General features: G+C 45.8%; 1 protein-coding gene across 11 annotated transcripts in view; it reads right to left on the bottom strand.

Annotated features, from left to right (window-relative positions):
• The window catches only part of ADCYAP1R1 (ADCYAP receptor type I), a 161,499-nt gene that overhangs the window by 89,019 nt on the left and 53,091 nt on the right, over nucleotides 1-19,389 (bottom strand). For all 11 annotated transcript variants that reach the window (XM_083579803.1, XM_083579807.1, XM_083579812.1 and 8 more), the window contains exon 3: nucleotides 8,943-9,048. In XM_083579803.1, the coding sequence (XP_083435929.1) occupies nucleotides 8,943-9,048 (106 nt within the window). The remainder of the gene's footprint in view (nucleotides 1-8,942; nucleotides 9,049-19,389) is intronic.

The following is a 19,389-nucleotide window of genomic DNA, read 5'->3' as shown; positions in this document are numbered from 1 at the left end:
AACAGCCAGGACCTCCGATGCATTCAAACACTGGGCTGGGATTATTGGCTGGTGGGCCTTTTTCAAAGCATCCCACATGTCACATGCCGTGAGATTTCCAGCAAGCGTCTTTATTTCCTCCAGAGAGACGGATAAGACAATAATATCCATGGCCTTCGAATCCTGGCCCTGCCATTTCTCTGTCCGAGGAACTGGAGTGGCTTGAGATACAGTATGCCAGACTCCAAACTGACGCAGCAAACCCTCACACCATTTTGCCCAGGTCTCATAATTGTCCCGATTTAACTTTGGGTACTCAGCAGCTTCAGAGGCTTGGAAAAACTCCATTCCACCTCTTAACATCAGCCGTGAGTCTTCTTCACTTCAGAGACTCCTTATCTTGGCACCCATAAATCACGAAGCCTGCTTGGCTCGGCTCCCAGGCCAATTAGTCTTTGCCGGACATCAAAGAGGCTGCCGCGGCAACAGAAAAGCCTCTGCTTTCGCCTTTCCCACACATACCTTTCAGCAGTCTGTCGCTGTCTTACTCTCCTGCAAGTGCCGTGAATCTGGGCCCGAAACCTGTTGTTGGGATACTGCCAGGGAGATAGAGTCCATCTGAGCCGCCCCAAGCTCGGATGCCGGACGATCCATCGACCTCCCGTAGTCAGGCAATATCAGCAATTCAGCGACACTAAGCCTCTGGCTTAGAGCACACTCTTTCAGCAGAATTCACACAACAGAAGTTGCACAGCATGAGAGCAGAACTGCATATTTACAGTTTATTAGGCATTGGTCAGAACAAAGAAAACATGACCGTCTCCTCCGACTGCTCAGGCAAGACAGGCTAAATCGAAAGGAACATATAGCATAAACATCCTGTGAGACAGGAACTTACGCAGGGTGTTATACAAACATCCTGCTCCCTTTTAAGGTGGAACGGAAATATCCTAACACCAGGCAGAGGGCCTTCTCGGTAGTGGCGCCCGCCCTGTGGAACGCCCTCCCATCAGATGTCAAAGAAATAAACAACTACCTGACATTCAGAAGACATCTTCAGGCAGCCCTGTTCAGGGAAGTTTTTAATGTGTGACATTTTAGTGTATTTTTGGTCTTTGTTGGAAGCCGCCCAGAGTGGTTGGGGAAACCCAGCCAGATGGGTGGGATACAAATAAATTATTATTATTATTATTATTATTATTATTATTATTATTATTATTTATGGCAGCATCTGTCTCGATGGATGAGCTCATTGGCTCTCATTGGCTTCTGCAATGCTGGGGAGACGAGAGGATAGTGACACAAGAATGTAAGAAGAGTCGACTAGATCAGCCCAATGGCTCATCTAGTCCAGCACCTTGTTCTCATAGGGGATGATCAGATGCTTCAATGGCAAAACAGCAAGCAGGACCCAAACACAAGAGCGGCTTCTCCTCCTGTGGTTTCCAGAAGCATTGAAGATGACTCAGAAACTTCAGTTGGTCCAAGATGCAGCGGTCATATTGTTGGCTGTCCTTTCAGATCTTCCCAAACCCCTGTTTAAACATAACTGCCTTGGTTGCCGGTCCATTTCTGGGCCCAGTTGAAGATACTCGTGTTGGTCTAAATGCCCCCAAATGCCTCTGGCCTCTGATCCCTGTTGGACCGCCCTCTTTCCTGCAGACCCTCTCGGCTGCTAAGATCAGTCTAGAACAGGGGTAGGCAAACTAAGTCCCGGGGGTCGGATCCAGCCCAATCGCCTTCTCAATCCGGCCCGCGGACGGTCCGGGAATCAGCGTGTTTTTACACGAGTAGAATGTGTCCTTTTATTTAAAATGCACCCCTGGGTTATTTGTGGAGCCTGCCTGGTGTTTTTACATAAGTAGAATGTGTGCTTTTATTTAAAATGCATCTCTGGGTTTTTTTTACAGATAGGTAGCCGTGTTGGTCTGCCATAGTCAAAACAAAAAAAAATTTTTTCTTTCCAGTAGCACCTTAAAGACCAACTAAGTTAGTTCTTGGTATGAGCTTTCGTGTGCATGCACACTTCGTGCATGCACACGAAAGCTCATACCAAGAACTAACTTAGTTGGTCTTTAAGGTGCTACTGGAAAGAAAAAAATTTTTTTTGTTTGGGTTTTTTTTGTGGGGCATAGGAATTCGTTCTTCTTCTTCTTTTTCAAAATATAATCCAGCCCATCACATGGTCTGAGGGACGGTGGACCAGCCCCCTGCTGAAAAAGGTTGCTGACCCTGGTGTAGGATGACCTCTTGTTCACCCTGGCTTTTGACACGTGAGGTGTGTATTTTAAAGACCCACGTCATTTTTGCAATTTAAGCTGTTTTAAATTGTTTTCTTTTTGTGCGAAATCATTTTTATTTGACTTTACAGATATAAATTTATAACATTCCGAATGCATATCCATATATAGAGATTACTCTGACTCTCGAGACTTCCCCACATCCCTTCCATAGGTCCTGTTGTCAACATTTTACAACTGCATATTATTCTATATTTTAAATCAATCCAAATTATCCATAGTATTTATTACATTGCAAGTTGGTTTCAAATCCTGCTAATGTTTCCACCTGCCTGCAGTGGTTTCCTAGATAAATTATATCCCCCCCCATTCTTTTTTAAAGTTTTTGTCCTCTTGGTTCCTGAGATTTCCAGTCAGCTTTGCCATTTCAGAGTAGTCCATAAACTTAGCTTGCCATTCCTCTCTGTTTTTAATTGTTTTCAATATTGTGCGTTATAGCTTTGTAACCCATCCCGGGACCTTAGGGTGAAGGTCGGTGACAACAACAACAACAACATTCTTAGTCCAGGTACAAAGCAAAGCAAACAAGCACTCATTTAGCTGCCCCAGTTTGGAAGAAGGTGAGTTATGAGCTCTTCAGAACTCCATCATATCCTTCTTAGTCTCTGGCTGATTAATTGTCTGCCTTAAAGGTCAAGGGAACCCTGACCATTAGGTCCAGTTGTGACCGACTCTGGGGTTGCGGCACTCATCTCGCTTTATTGGCCAAGGGAGCCGGCGTACAGCTTCCAGGTCATGTGGCCAGAATGACTAAGCCGCTTCTGGCGAACCAGAGCAGTGCACGGAAACGCCGTTTACCTTCCCGCCGGAGCGGTGCCTATTTATCTACTTGCACTTTGACATGCTTTCGAACTGCTAGGTTGGCAGGAGCAGGGAATGAGCAACGGGAGCTCACCCCCTCGCGGGGATTAGAACCGCAGACCTTCTGATCGGCAAGTCCTAGGCTCTGTGGTTTAACCCACAGCGCCACCCGCGTCCCAATTGTCTGCCTTATAACTGATCAAATAAAAGCAACTGGCGGCCAAAAACAACAACTTCCACAGCTTGTGGCTGCAAATTCCGTACGTTTGTTGTGTGGATCAATCTGTTGCTTGATTTCTCCTGAATTGATGCCTGCCCCCATCAATTTCACTGGTTTCCCCTTGGATTCTAGCACGTTGGAGAAAAAGTTCTCTCGATCCCCCTTCCCCGCACAAAGGATTGCATCAACTATCATGCGCAGACATGCGCACGCTAAACTGCCTCTGGAAGATGAGACGTCTGGCAATGTGCAAAGCAGAGGTGGTGGGGGTGATGACTCTTCTGATGACAATCAAGGCAAACGAGCTTTGTTGTTGTTCTAACATGAAAGTGAATAATAAACTCAGCAAAGGATGGGAGTATGCACGTTTGGGGCAGTTGGTGAGAGAGGTGGCTGGCGATTAGGTTTTGCATTGCCAGGCGCTGTGGGAGAGACAATTTCACAGATGCGCGCTTTGGAAGGGGAAAATAAAATAAAACTCTTTTGTGCTCAGCAGCAAGATGATGCCTCCCGGCTGCGCCACAGTGGCGAGGGAATGCTCCTCGCCTGGCCCTTTCATTGCAATGCCTCATCAATCTCCTGCCTTTCCAAAGCTTTCTTCAGCAAGCTGTTTTCATTTCCCCTGGCCCTGCTTGGAGTGTGGGGTAGAATGATTCACTCTGCGTCCACAACCCTGGCCCTTGCAGCTGGGTACAGACAGCAGCGGAGCAAGCTGATCGGGCGCTGGTAGGGGGAACCGAGGCAGAACGCTCCGTGGGGCCTCGGAGGAGTCTGTCTGCCTCCTCCCACTCAGCCACCCTACAGCTGAGGGGGAGGCAATGGGCGGACTGTTTGGGGCAGAGCGGAGCCTGCGGGACCCGGGAGAGACGCCTGCCATAATCAGAAACGAGAGTCCTAGCCAGGCTTCTTCTATGGGCAGTTAGCCCTGCCTTCTGCCTGTTACCAGACCATAAGATGCACCTAGTTTTTGGAGGAGGAAAACAAGAAAAAAATATATACTGAATCTCAGAAGCCGGAACACCAAGAGGGATCGCTGCGCAGTGAAAGCAGCAATCCCTCTTGCTGTTCTGGCTTCTGGGATAGCTGCGCAGCCTGCATTCGCTCCATAAGATGCACACACATTTCCCCTTACTTTTTGGGAGGGGAAAAGTGAGTCTTATAGAGCAAAAAATGTAGTACTTTTTGCTTGGGAAAGAATGAGAGGAATGGGGCTTCTCCCTTTTGGGTTTTCAAGCATGCAGATGCTAAAAAAAACCCCCAAGATGCTTTCCTACTAATTTTAACTTTGGATCTCATGATAGGAGTAGGGAAGGGAGGGGGAGAGAAATGCAATTCATTTCGCTTTTATAAGTGAGCCTACCCATTTCTCCCTTTCCAGACCAGTAGGCAAAGCGAAACACAGCCGTCCACACTTCTCTGAATTTTGCAATCCAATTCCTCCAGCCAAGTAACGCACACAAGAACACAGACACTGGGGTAAAAGTGTGTGTGAAAATGCAAAGATGAGTGAAGGTGCCTTCGAAAACAATGCATTAGGCAAGGAAAAATTGCATTGCAATGTTGTGCGACTTCAATGTCTAAAATCCCTGGTAGAGGACAAGCATCCTGTGATCACGTTAAGGGTAGCCAAATTCTATGCGATTGCCATAAAACTTAGGGAACAAGCTGTGCTATTATAATGAGTAAGGCTTTAAACGATAATTTTAGGTTATATGTTAGTGACTAAGTTTTAATTTATATATATTTTTAACTGTTGCTATATCTGAATTTTCCCTGTAATGCCTAATTGCAAATTCAAATGTATCCCTATCGTGTTTTACGTCTTCCTTGATACTGTATGTGGGCTGGAACTGGTCTGTGACCGAAATAATAAAATTCATTCATTCAGTGTTGTGCGTGTTAGGCACAGAGGCATTCAATGTGAACAGCTCTTAAAAATAAATATGTAACCTGATGTGACAACGTGGAGCCACAAAATAGTGGAAAAATGAGAATCTGGGAGGATTGGAAATCGAAGGCCCTCTCATCATTGTGAAGCAAGGAAGTCACACTATATATGGAGGGGAGGGGAGGCCTAGACTCACAACTGGCCACCCTCCTGCCAATCACCAGATCTCATAGGGCATCGGGAGGGTTGTCATGTCAATCTGTGTCTGTAAAGACACCTGCTTCTTGGGAGAAAAGCAATGACAAACCTAGACAGCATCTTAAAAAGCAGAGACATCACCTTGTCAACAAAGGTCCGTATTGTTAAAGCTATGGTTTTCCCAGTAGTGATGTATGGAAGTGAGAGCTGGACTATAAAGAAGGCTGATCGCCGAAGAATGGATGCTTTTGAATTATGGTGCTGGAGGAGACTCTTGAGAGTCCCATGGGCTGCAAGAAGATCAAACCTCTCCATTCTGAAGGAAATCAGCCCTGAGTGCTCACTGGAAGGACAGATCCTGAAGCTGAGGCTCCAGTACTTTGGCCACCTCATGAGAAGAGAAGACTCCCTGGAAAAGACTCTGATGTTGGGAAAGATGGAGGGCACAAGGAGAAGGGGACGACAGAGGACGAGATGGTTGGACAGTGTTCTCGAAGCTACCAGCATGAGTTTGACCAAACTGCGGGAGGCAGTGGAAGACAGGAGTGCCTGGCGTGCTCTGGTCCATGGGGACACGAAGAGTCGGACACGACTAAACGACTAAACAACAACAACAAACTCTTAAGAAGAGTTTTGGATTGGATTTGATATCCCACTTTATCACTACCCTAAGGAGTCTCAAAGCGGCTAACATTCTCCTTTCCCTTCCTCCCCCACAACAAACACTCTGTGAGGTGAGTGGGGCCGAGAGACTTCAGAGAAGTGTGACTAGCCCAAGGTCACCCAGCAGCTGCATGTGGAGGAGCGGGGAATCGAACCCGGTTCACCAGATTGCAAGACTACCCCTCTTAACCACTACACCACACTGGCCCTCTTACACTGCAGGGGTATTCCAATGGGTCTTTCCCTTGCTTTCTGTCACTCTGCAGCCTTTGTCCTCATGCAGGGGGACAAGGAAAGGTGCTGCATTTAAAAGTGGCAGGATTTTTCCTACAAAAAGTGCTTGCACATGTTCCTTCCCACTACGGCTGGAATTTTGCGGCACCTGGCGCCATATGCGACGTCAGGTGTCAGAAAGGTGTGTGTGGCACCTACGAAGAAGATTGGCAGGCCAATTTCCAAGACCTGGTGGGCCAGATTAAGCCCATGGTCCAGACATTCCCTGCCCCTGGTGTATGATGTGTGAATAATACTTCGCTGTGAGATTATTATGCAAAAATGTTTGATTGGCAGAGTTTGCACTGAGCAGAGAATTCAAGTATCTTGGGACTGGCTTCTCTTCCTTTATATAATAACAACAACAACAACAACAACAACAACAACAACAACAACAACAATAATAATAATAATAATAAATTATTTATATCCTGGCCACCTGGCTGGGTCCCCCCAGCCACTCTGGGCGGCTTCCAACAAAACACTAAAATACAATAACCTATTAAACATTAAGAGTTTCCTTAAACAGGGCAGCCTTCAGATGTCTTCTAAAAGTCTGGTAGTTATTTTTCTCTTTGACATCTGGTGGGAGGGCATTCCACAAGGCGGGCGCCACTACCGAGAAGGCCCTCTGCCTGGTTCCATGTAACCTCACTTCTCGCAGTGAGGGAACCGCCAGAAGACCCTCGGAGCTGGACCTCAGTGTCCGGGCTGGATGATGGGGATGGAGACGCTCCTTCAGGTATACTGGGCCAAGGTCATTTAGGGCTTTAAAGGTCAGCACCAACACTTTGAATTGTGCTCTGAAACGTACTGGGAGCCAATGTAGGGCTTTCAAGACCGGTGTTATGTGGTCTCGGCAGCCGCCCCTAAGTCACCAGTCTAGCTGCCACATTCTGGATTAGTTGTAGTTTCTGGGTCACCTTCAAAGGTAGCCCCATGTAGACATCAGGTAGGACTTGCTCCCAGCAGAGAGAATGCCTCCCAGAATGCCACTCCCAGTCACCAGTCTAGCTGCCACATTCTCTTTCACACTTTCCCTGGAGTAGGAAAAGGTCCCATTGAGAGGTTCCCCTACAATGACAAGGGAGAGTAGCATTTGCATTCCAGCAGCGTTTCTCCCTTCTCTGCCCTCTGCCATTGACTCGAATGTTTTTTATGCTTCGTTTTCTGCCAAAGACAAAACGAGCGAGCAGTACCTTTCCCTCCCCTACCAGCTGTCTCATTTAATCTGCCTTATTTCTTCGAGCTGCCAACAAGAATCCGATTGCAAGGGTCCCAATCCAATAAGGACCTTCAGTCTGTATTGGATCTGAAACTGCTTTTACACATGAGATTGTGCTTGAATATATATATATATATATATATATATATATGTATATATATATACACACACAAAAGGTTTTTAATTGCTTTTTAAAGTGTTTGCGCCCATGAAATTGCATAATTGTTTTCACTGCTCGTGTGTTTTTCTTGTGAAATTGCTTCAAGATATTTTGCGGAAATTGACTCATAAATGGAACTAAAGAAAGGAAATCTTTAAAGCGGGGGTGGGGTGGGAGCCTCCACAATGTGGGCGACAATTAAAATACAATATAGCATAGGTGCGACAATAAGAGCATGAGAAGCCAGTCAAAATGAACCACAAACGTCCAGCACAAAGAAGACCAAAATACAGAACATAGTTGCAACAAAAACCTAGTGAAAAACATAGTGAAAAGTGGAAGTGTGTCCATTTAGGAGGTCTGCTGAATCTTTGTATTGTCAGTTTCACTGTCAACTTTGTAAGTCAAACCCCAACTCTTGAAGAATAAATAAATAAATAAATTTTTATTTATACCCTGCCCTTCCCAGTTCAGAAAACCGGGCTCAGGGTGGTTGACAACAAATTTAACACACTTAATTGATGCAACAAAAAACCAGCATAAAATACAGTATAAAACGTGAATAACAATAAATTCAGAATTCAAAAATCAATATAGGGGGAAATACATCCAATAAACATTAGATGATCACCAGGGCTAGCTGGCTAAATTAGTCCTATTTGAGCCAGCGAGGAGACCAGAGGAGAATTAGCTGTGGGATCCCAGAGCGTGTAATCTTCATAAAAAGGGGAGGGGGAGGGAAGGAAGGGGAATAAAAGATCAGGCTAAGTTCAAGTTGAAAGCCAGGTGGAATAGCTCTGTCTTACAGGCCCTGCAGAAGGAAGTTAAATCCTGCAGGGCCCTGATCTCATGGGACAGAGCATTCCACCAGGTCGGAGCCATCACTGAGAAGGCCCTGGCCCTGGTGGAGGATAATCTGACTTCCTTAGGGCCCGGGACCTCTAAACTATTATTATTCATGGACCTTAAGGTCCTCTGCGGGGCATACCAGGAGAGGCGGTCCCGTAAATATGAAGGCCCTAAGCCACAAAGGGCTTTAAAGGTCAAAACCAGCACCTTAAACCTGACATGATACTCTATCGGGAGCCAGTGCAAGAAGAGATTTATAAAGGACAGGGGCATTAACCAACATGTCCCCACCTACCTTCCGATGTTTCCCAGGCATTCCTTCCTTTCCCAGCTCTGGAAAAACTGCAAGGGTGCGTGCTGAGTTGGGGTATGCCCTAAAAACGTACCTGGAGCCGATTCGTTCAGTGGCATCAAGGCATTCAGCTTCCGGATGGTCTCCAAGCAGGCCTCTTGCTCCTTCCTGATGAAACAGTCTGAATGCATCGGAGTAGCCTGAAAACGAAGAGGAAAAAGGCTCGTCTTAACAAATAGACGGATGGCCTATTTTCACTCTCCTGGAGGAAGCCTAAACTACAGTATTGGGGGGGGGGAGGGGAGAGAGGCAAAGACACCTGTATTTAGAGAACAACATTATGCCAAGGGGAGTGGGTTGTAGCTCAGTTGGTGTCAGGGATTGTGCTGAGGAGGGCTGCACTGAGTAGGAATGGTGGGAGCCTCCCCCTCCCCCTCCTCCTGCTCCGGATCCTGGATCTTCCCAGGAGCCAGAGGGCAGTATAGATTTGGAACAGTGGCTTGCAGAGGGACGTAGTTCAGAAGGCAGAAGCTGGGAAATACTAGATGGGAAACAGCTAGGAGAAGAAGCACTGGGAGGGAGGGAGTTAACAGATTCACTGTCTCTGGAAAGCATTCACCCGCTCAGGCCAAGGTCAAGGAGAGCTGATAAGGTGGCAGCACAGAAAACACAGTGGTTGTGAGATCAGGTTACAAGACGCAGTAGTGACATGGGTGACTAGGGAGGAAGTGGGTGGAGCCCTTAATTGGGAGCACCACCATTCCTAGGAATGGATTATTTGTTCTCTCACTGTGATCATTAAAGTTTATAACTGGTAAGAAGACTCCTTTTCCTTTGTTCTGCTTATCTACTGCCAAAAGGAGTGAGGAAGCCGATTCGTTGAAGCCTGACAGTTGGTAGTGTTGGCTCAGGGGAAAATTGTACAGAAAGGAGAATTCAGGGCTGCCAAGATCCAAGTTTGGGGCTCTCTTTGGTGATAGAACCCCAGCGGAGATTTAAAATCACAAAAAATTGCAGCCAAGCAAAGCATGGCTCAGACCTGTAAAATGTGCCCTTCCAAGTTCCTTCCAAAGTTTCCCTCCTCCCTTAGCATAGGAAAAGACCACACATTTGTTAAGTTTAAAATGGCTTACTTACAAACTCTCCGAAGGTCAGGTTCATGTGCTATTCGATACAGCATTCAGAAAAAGTTGCACTGGCAATGAAATTGGGCTTACAGAGCAGTAGTGAAAGTTTCTAAATTTTTAGTATAGGAACTAGAGTGGCTTGTGAGAGCCATGTGGTCTGAGCTGGAGCAACATCTCCACCTTTTGAGTTTCTCATGCAGACTGGGAACGAACAGTAGGCTTGATTACTTGTTTCCTCCCAAGGTAAGGGAAGTGACCTAGGCTAAGTCTGGCAGGACTTTATGGGATTAATGCCTTCATGCATTAATTAAGCCTAAGCACGTTGGTTATATGAGGATGGCTATCCCACGGGTGAAACATCTGCCTTGCATGCTGCTGCCTCCACTGCCTCCTTCTTCCTGCTCTTTCATGGTCGAGAGCTTTTGTTCATCCTGGTTGTGTTTTACAAGTTTCCCTTTCCTATACTGTATGCGGCTTTGAATGCTGTTCCATGGGAAAAGTGATTCTCTAAATTTATATACCGTATTTTTCGCTCCATAAGACGCATTTTTCCCCTCCTAAAAAGTAAGGGGAAATGTGTGTGTGTGTGTTATGTGTGTGTGTGAATGCAGGTGGGAGGCAGGCAGGAAAAGCCCCCAAGAGCTGCACACACGCTCCACGCGGCTCTTGCGGACTTTTCCCGGAGGAGGGAGAAGGGCAGCCTGTCACTGATGGACTGTCCTTCTCCCACCTCGTAGAAAAGCCCGCAAGAGCTGCACGCTCTTTAAAGAGCTGCGCGCTCTTTTCCCCTCCTGGGGAAAAGCCTCCAAGCACTGCATACCCGCTCCACACGGCTCGTGAAAGGGAGCGCTGAGCAGAGCCTGGGATGCATACAGGCTCTGCTCAGCGCTCCCTTGAAAGAATATTTTTTTCTTGCATTCCCCCTCTAAAAACTAGGTGCGTCTTATGGTCAGGTGCGCCTTATGGAGCGAAAAATACGGTAATTACAATAATTGGAAAGCCAGCTGCACGGCCCGTTCTTTGTTTCCCCAGCGCAGTATGCCGGCTTGGGGTTCCTGAGTACAACCACTTAGCAAAGTATGATATAAAACGATGCTGCGAGCGTTAATTTCTTCAGGCCTGAGCCTCCCAGTCCGGCTCCTTTTGCCTTGAGAATGCTGTTTACAGCTTTCTGCATCCAATTGAGATGAATCGGTTTCAATTTCCCTGGGAGAGAACACCAGCGATCGGTGCAGAACACGGCGCGATGTGATGGATGAGGCAGGACGGTGCAATGAAGACAGAAGCTGAGCAAATGCCCACTCTCAAACTCCCCCCCCCTCCCAAATCTCCCAAGGAGGCTGAGAAAGGTTTGACTGGCAGCACGCTTGGCTACTGGTGGTGGGAGACATGAGGATCTGATAGGAGGAAGCGCAATGACCGAGTGTGAATTAATCGAAGGGAGAAGAGGGCTGAGCATGCCAGCACATTCAGAGATCTGTTGCGCACAGAGCAATGGCTTGCTTGAAAAACAGCCCGGCAAATTCTATCAAGAAGGCAATGAAATCAGGGGAGGCAGGTCAGATTCAAGCAGAGTCTGTGAAGATATATATGCAACATAACAGACCTTATGACGGGTCTGAGTTCGAGTGACACGTGATCACGCATTCATGGGTGACGTTCAACCAAGTTTTAATCAGAATAGACCCATGGAGATTAATGAGTAATTAAGTTGAATCCATTAAGTTCAATGGTACTACTCTGAGGTTTTTAAACAGAGGTTAGGTGGCCATCTGCCAGGGATTAATGAGCTGTGCTTCCTGCAGTGCTGAGGGTTGGACTAGATGATCCTTAGAGGTTCTTCCAACTCTACTATTCTATGGTGAATTAATATATTTTTTTCAACTAGCTGTTCTTCTTCCAGCCCGATCGTTTGCACACTTCTTTGGAAATACAGTGGTACCTCGGGTTACAGACGCTTCGGGTTACAGACGCTTCAGGTTACAGACTCCGCTAACTCAGAAATAGTACCTCGGGTTAAGAACTTTGCTTCAGGATGAGAACAGAAATCGCACAGCGGCAGCAGTGGGAGGCCCCATTAGCTAAAGTGGTGCTTCAGGTTAAGAACAGTTTCAGGTTAAGAGCGGACCTCCAGAGTATAACTGTGACTTTAAAGATGAATGGGAACCCTTTACAAAGTATCTGAAGACGCAACAAAGCGAACTGGACTCCTTGGCTGGCTTTGAATAAACATTCACAAACTTTTCTATTGATGATAATCAGCTAAATAGTTTGAGGATCTATACAACTGTGTAACATGCAGAAAACAGCATTCTTAGAGAAATCAAAGACTGGAACTGAGGGAAGCTGGGAGGTGGGGGTGGGTGGGTTTTGTATGGGAGGGTGGGGGGAGGGAGGAAAAATGGGGAAAAAATAAGGATGATATGTTTTTGGATAATATGTTTTGTTTTAATTTTGAATAAAAAAGTTTAAAAACAAACAAACAAACAAAAGAACAGACCTCCGGAATGAATTAAGTTCTTAACCCGAGGTACCACTGAGTCCCAATGACTAAATAAATAAATAAATAGGCAAGCCTAGGCCTTACCATATAACCCTAAGCATTGCCTATTTTTGTAGTCCTAGTTTCTCAAGTGCCTGCGATTTTTCCATGCTGTTGCTTAGAGATTTTCATTTGTTTGTTTGTAGCTGGCTTCCTTTTATAGCATTTTTGGGAAACCATTCAATCAAACATCTCAAAAGAAATGCACAAATGTAACATCTCTCGGCATCCGACAGGGTACTTGTTTTGAAATACCTTTGCTCTGGGACTGTAACCATCTCAGATGCCTTTCGAGAGAGGCAGAGCAGAGATAACACTTCAAAGGCCTTGGAGGAAATGAATCGCACAGCCCTCAAGGATTCGACGAGGATGCCACCAAATCAAAACGCACCTGTGGTGGTCTTTGTAAATTAATCAGGGCTCTTTCTTCCTTCCTTTCCTTTTAAAGGGTTTTTCTTTGCTCGGCTGATTCTTCCAAAGAAAGGGGAAATTATGGAGTCCCATAACTGTGAGATTAAAAAGGTAAAGGGTCCCCTGACCATTAGGTGCAGTCGTGACCGACTCTGGGGTTGTGGTGCTCATCTAGCTTTATTGGCCGAGGGAGCCGGCGTTTGTCCGCAGACAGCTTCGGGGTCATGTGGCCAGCATGACTAAGCTGCTTCTGGCGAACCAGAGCAGCGCACGGAAATGCCGTTTACCTTCCCGCTGGAGTGGTACCTATTTATCTACTTGCACATTGTGCTTTTGAACTGCTAGGTTGGCAGGAGCAGGGACCGAGCAACGGAAGCTCACCCGTCGCGGGGATTCAAACCGCCAACCTTCTGTGAGATTACCTTACACCATATATATGCCCCCTCAACCACTTCAATCTGTGGGATTCCAAAGAGAAATCTCTGTCGAAACATTTCCTGATCACCGTCTGGCTCGGAGCTGAACAAGGAACACTGCTGAAACCCACCCAAGGAGAAAGCTTTAATTGGATCGGTAATTAAATTAAAACTATCCTGCCCTCGGCTTTTAAAAGCGCTCCATCCTGGCACCGACAGTCCGTCCTATGAAGAGCTCTTCCTAATTGTGTCCCCAGAGGCCTTTTTGAAATTGAGAAGATTTTGATCAAAATTAGCAGAATGACTGGGCAGTCTGAAAGCGGGTTTGGAGAGAGCGGGTGATCAGGATCTCCAAAAAAACAAAAAACAACGAACTTCTTATTCTTGCCATTAAAAGAAAGGAAAGCAAAATTAAAATGGAAGCCAAGATACTGCAGTCCTGGTGTTTTCTGTCAAAGAGGGAAATGGCAAAGCTGAAAAAAATCTCTTCATCCAGAGTAATTATTCTAAGGATAGAGCCCAGAATCCAATTGTAGACTGAACACTAGGGTCCTTCTCAATGAACTCTCTCAATACATGTGTTCCTAAGGCAGCTTGCGATCAGTTGAAAGCAAACCTTTGCAGAAAGGACTGGAATTTGAACCTATCAAAAGAGAATGGGCTGGAAATTCCAACCCACGTGAATTAAACTCAGTACCAAAAAACACCCCCCAAAAATGTGTCTCACACACTAATCTATGGGAGCAAACACGCTGGGTTCTAGAGTGATCCAATACCGTTGAGAAAGACAAAATTCAAATAGCTGTACAGACTATTGTATGACTCTACATGCGTTTGCATGTTATAAATTGCCACTGCATTCAAATTTGGGAAACAATGGTTTGCAGAACAAACCAGTGCTGAGATACAAAACCAGAGCTGGAAGCCATAGCTTGTGCAAAACATAGCTTGCTCAGCTATGGTAAACTATGGTTTGCTATGATCTTGGAAGTCAGGGCAGATATCAGAATGTTCAGTGGGAGGAAGAAGGAGCGTCTGTGCAAAACCAGGCTATCATGAAAGATTCCCAAACCATGGTTCTTGCCATTGCTAGTGCATGGTTTAGGAGTTCCATGTGGATGTTGGATGTTCACCGACCATCGAGTTTTGTTTGAAAATGTTGGGCTTGTTTCTTTCCAAACTACTACTGGGCTAACGGCTAGGGATGTGGGTGGCACTGTGGGTTAAACCACAAAGCCTAGGACTTACCGATCAGAAGGTGGCAGTTCAAATCTCCGCTACAGGGTGAGCTCCCGTTGCTCGGTCCCTGCTCCTGCCAACCTAGCAGTTTGAAAGCACATCAAATTGCAAGAAGATAAATAGGTACCACTCCAGCGGGAAGGTAAAAGGCGTTTCCGTGCTCTGCTCTGGTTCGCCAGAAGCAGCTTAGTCATGCTGGCCACATGACCCGGAAGCTGTATGCCAGCTCCCTCGGCCAATAAAGCGAGATGAGCGCCGCAACCCCAGAGTCGGCTACGACTGGACCTAATGGTCAGGGATCCCTTTACCTTTACTGGGCTAACGGAGTCAACCATTCTGGGTTGCTGACTGTGGTTCTTTGCAGGCGCTGATGTGCTCAAAGCTTCAGCAACTCCCAGCCAAAGTCCTGTGTCTCTATATTTAACCTTGGCAGTTGCTGCCACAGTGCCGGACAATGTATGGCAGACAGCATCGGGAACGAGGGCATCCTTTGCATGCCAACTAGGAATGAATGTGCAGTAATGCTTTTAGCCTCTGAAGCCAATTCCCATAATTCTCTGGATCAGATCCACTAAAGTGAGACCATTCCCACGCTCCTGGAAGGGCTCTTGAATAGCACCCTTGCTGCTCAACCCTTGGAGCAAAACACAGTGGTAAAATCCTGAGGGAGTAAAGAAGACCGTACCACATTGAGCTGTGGGTGGGAGGTAGAGACCAGTTCTGAATGTTTCCTATCCTCTGTGGCACAAAAAATAATACCGTATTTACTCGCATCTAATGCTCACCCTTTTTTGGTCAAATCACGTTGTGAAAATTAAGGTGTGAATTAGATTCAATGGCACATTTACATCCGCCAGCAAATACTTTTCTTGGTTTCAAGGTTCTGAAAATTTGAGGTGCACTTTAGTTTCAAATAAATACGGTAATTGAAAACAGAAAACCAATACACATGGGAGAGAGATTCGGCCTCGGCCCAGTATACCTGAAGGAACGTCTACACCCCCATCGTTTAGCCCCACACTGAGGTCCAGCGCCGAGGGCTTTCTGGCGGTTTCTTCTCTGCGAGAAGTGAGGTTACAGGGAACCAGGCAGAGGGCCTTCTTGGTAGTGGCACCTGCCCTGTGGAACGCCCTCCCTTCAGAAGTCAAGGAAATAAACAACTATCTGACTTTTAGAAGACATCTGAAGGCAGCCCTGTTTAGGGAAGTTTTTAATGTTTGATGTTTTATCATATTTTGTTGGGAGCTGCCCAGAGTTGATGGGGAAAGCCAGCCAGATTGGTGGGGTATGAATAAATCATCATCATCATCATCATCATCATCATCATCCTACATGCAGTGAATGTTTTATGCAGAGGAGCACCAACATTTTGAAGTGAAACAATCAGTTTGATCACTACCAATTCATTTTATTGGATGGATAAGACTTAAGGTATTTCAATGATCACCAACTACAGTCATACCTCATTTTATGTCTGCTTCATGTTACGTTCTTTTAGGTTACGTCCTACAGCGACCCGGAAGTACCGGAAAGGGTTACTTCCAGGTTTCACCGCTCGCACATGCGCAGAAGCGCAAAATGACGTCACAGGCATGCGCAGAAGCAGCAAATTGCAACCCGCACGTGCACAGACGTGCTGCTGCGGGTTGCGTTCTTTTCATGTTGCGAACAGGCCTCCGGAACAGATCCTGTTCGCAACCAGAGGTACCACTGTATTTTTAAGGCCTGTGGGCACATCTGTACTTCTGTTATCTCATCAGGGCAATTCTCTTCCCCAGAATAAGCCCGTCCTATTCACAGAGAGCTGGGACGAGAAAAAGTACACACACACACCATCCTCTTCAACATTTCTCTGATGAAAACAGGGATGTCCTATTCCTAATAATAATAATAAATAATTATACCCAGCCCATCTGACTGGGTTGCCCCAGCCAAGGAAGAAAACTTGCCAAATAAAGTGAAATTAAGACAGAATCTGGGAATTCAAGAGAAGAGGAGCCAAGCGTGGGTCAACAATACCAGTGAAATCTCTTAGGATCTCACACGTCTCTGTGACATAAGAGACATTGCATACACTGATGCAAGTGAGCATGGGAGCCCAAGAGATGAATGGGCTTGGGACAGCTGCCTTCGAAAGCTCGGAGCCACACACACACACATGATAAATGCGATCTCACAAAGCCGTTTCAACAAAATCAGCTCATCGCGTAGCGGAGGCTGTATGCAAAAATTGAAGTTGATTCTTAAATGGGAGAGAGAGGCAGCCTCTATAAAAGCTGCCATTTACAGCAGAACAAGCTCCGCACTTAAATTTTGATTTTATGCTTTAGCAGGGGTCCAGACTTTTTTTGGGCAGCTGGGCATTTTCCAGCTCAGTTTCTGATTCCGCTGCTCTGGTTTTGTAAGAGAAATGGAACACAGGAAGATGCGTTATGCTGAGACAGAGCAGATCAGTGTTGTCTGCCCTGGTTGACAGCGCCTCTCTAGTGTTTTGGATATGTCTAACTCTACCTGAAGATGCCAAGGGATGCGGGTGGCGCTGTGGGTTAAACCACAGAACCTAGGACTTGCCGATCACAAGGTCGGCGGTTCAAATCCCTGCGACGGGGTGAGCTCCCGTTGCTCGGTCCCTGCTCCTGCCAACCAAGCAGTTCGAAAGCACGTCAAAGTGCAAGTAGATAAATAGGTACCGCTCCGGTGGGAAGGTAAATGGCGTTTCTGTGCGATGCTCTGGTTTGCCAGAAGCGGCTTAGTCATGCTGGTCACATGGCCCAGAAGGTGTACACCGGCTCCCTCGGCCAATAAAGCGAGATGAGCGCCACAACCCCAGAGTCGGCCATGACTGGACCTAATGGTCAGAGGTCCCTTTACCTTTTTTACCTGAAGATGCCAGGGACTGAACCTGTATAAAAGGGATGCAGGTGGCGCTGTGGTCTAAACCACCAAGCCTCTTGAGCTTGCCGATTGGAAGGTTGACAGTTCAAATCCCCGCAATGGAGTGAGCTCCTGTTGCTCTGTCCCAGCTCCTGCCAAGACTAGAAGTTCGAAAGCACACCAGTGCAAGTAAATAAAGTGCAAGAAGGCAGCCCTGTTTAGGGAAGCTTTTAATGTTTGATGTATTACAGTATTTTAATATTTTGGTTTTTTTTTTAATGATATTTATTCAGAGTTTCAAAAGTACAAGAAAAAGGACAAAAATGAGAAAAAAAGGAACAAATACATCACAACAACAAAAAAGGAAAAAAAGACAAATCCCATATTACATCTTTTCATTTGCTTAATTCTTTGACCTCCTCACACCTCCCTTTTTGTATTCTAATTTAATTCGTTGTTTCAGCAAATTCTTTCCGTCTTTCTCCATTCTTATTTAGATAGTCTAACCTATTAGTTGACTCAACAAGTCCTTTCCATCTTTTGACATATTCTGCCATTCAATTTACCTTGATTTATTTAACCTTGTCTTACCATAAAAAGAAAACCTTAATGTTCAAAATTTAAAACATATTTATACATAACTCCTTATATCCTTTCTACTAAAGCCAGATAATTCCATTCCAGCATTTTCCCTAATATTTCATTAGTTTTACACTAATTCCAAAAAGAAAAAGAAAAATTTTCCTTATATAGGCTTTTTTTAATTTTTGTCCAACGTCCCTTCTTCCTGGTCTCGGGTTATGTCAGTCCTTACTGTCCATTCCATCCAGTCCATCAACCTGGTGATCTTATATCCGAGGCCCTTAAGTCTCTTCTATGCCTCTTCTGCAGATTTTCTTCTTCTTGTTTATGCTTACACTTTTCCTTATCTTTCATTGGTTTCTTTCTTAATTTCTTCCCTTTCTCCTTGAGGAGTAGGTCTCTGGGGGATTCCAACCGATAGTTATATCCATCTTCCTTCATCAGACTAGCCCATTCCCCACAGTCCCACTCCCCGCCATCATCATTATAATCCAAAAAGTAACTATCCAAAAAATAGTTGTCAGCATATTTCCAAGTCCTCCCAAAGTTAAGAGCCTCCTTAACTCCAGGTTCTCCCAGGCCCACTCCAAATTCAATCTTCCAAAACAGTGGCTTGTGCTCCTGCAGGGCTTCGGATCTCTCCATTTGCGTTGCTTGGGGTGCGATCGCAGCCTCCTCCATCTTCATCTGCCCTTGCACTTGCCCAGTCGAACCAATTTCCTGAGTTGGTCGCTGCATAATTTCTATGTTTCCTGTTAATCCATATTCACTGGCTACAGCAGTCATCGTCCAACTTCTCCTTCATCAAACCCGTCTTCTCATGCAACTGCTCCAGCAAAGCATTTATCTTGCAAAAAGCAGACACCAAAACTTCCTCCCCACACATTTCTATTCAAGGTCAAACGGCTGGTCCCACAATCCCAATCTCGCAGCTGTGAGGTCACCAAGTAAACTGCAGCAACAAATTGACAAGCTCCCTCTAGGGGACACAATTTCTATTTGTATCCATCTTTTTAAAACATGTCCAACAAAAGAAAGTTACTTTCAGTTTTCAATTTTCAAATACTTTGTTTCTTTAAAATGCAGAAGGCAGCATTGAAGTCAGTTTGGTTCTCTTTTTTAACTATCTGTCAAAATGCTCCACGTACAATCAATGGACGTCTCCGGCAATTTCTGTCCTGACACCCCGTTCCCAGGTTTGAGACGATGGAAACTTATTTTCCTTTACTCCCTCTCCTGCAGGCTTAAACAGTCAGATTCCCCCCCCCCCCTTTTCACCTGCTTCCAAGGGGGTTTTATTAGTTGTAAATGCAGGAAATTCCAACCTTTAAAAACAACTTTCCAGGCTAT

The sequence above is a fragment of the Podarcis filfolensis genome (genome assembly GCF_964270895.1).
Source record: "Podarcis filfolensis genome assembly, chromosome: 12".
NCBI classification, from domain to species: Eukaryota; Metazoa; Chordata; class Lepidosauria; order Squamata; family Lacertidae; genus Podarcis; species Podarcis filfolensis.
This window is presented reverse-complemented; position numbering and strand designations above follow the sequence as displayed.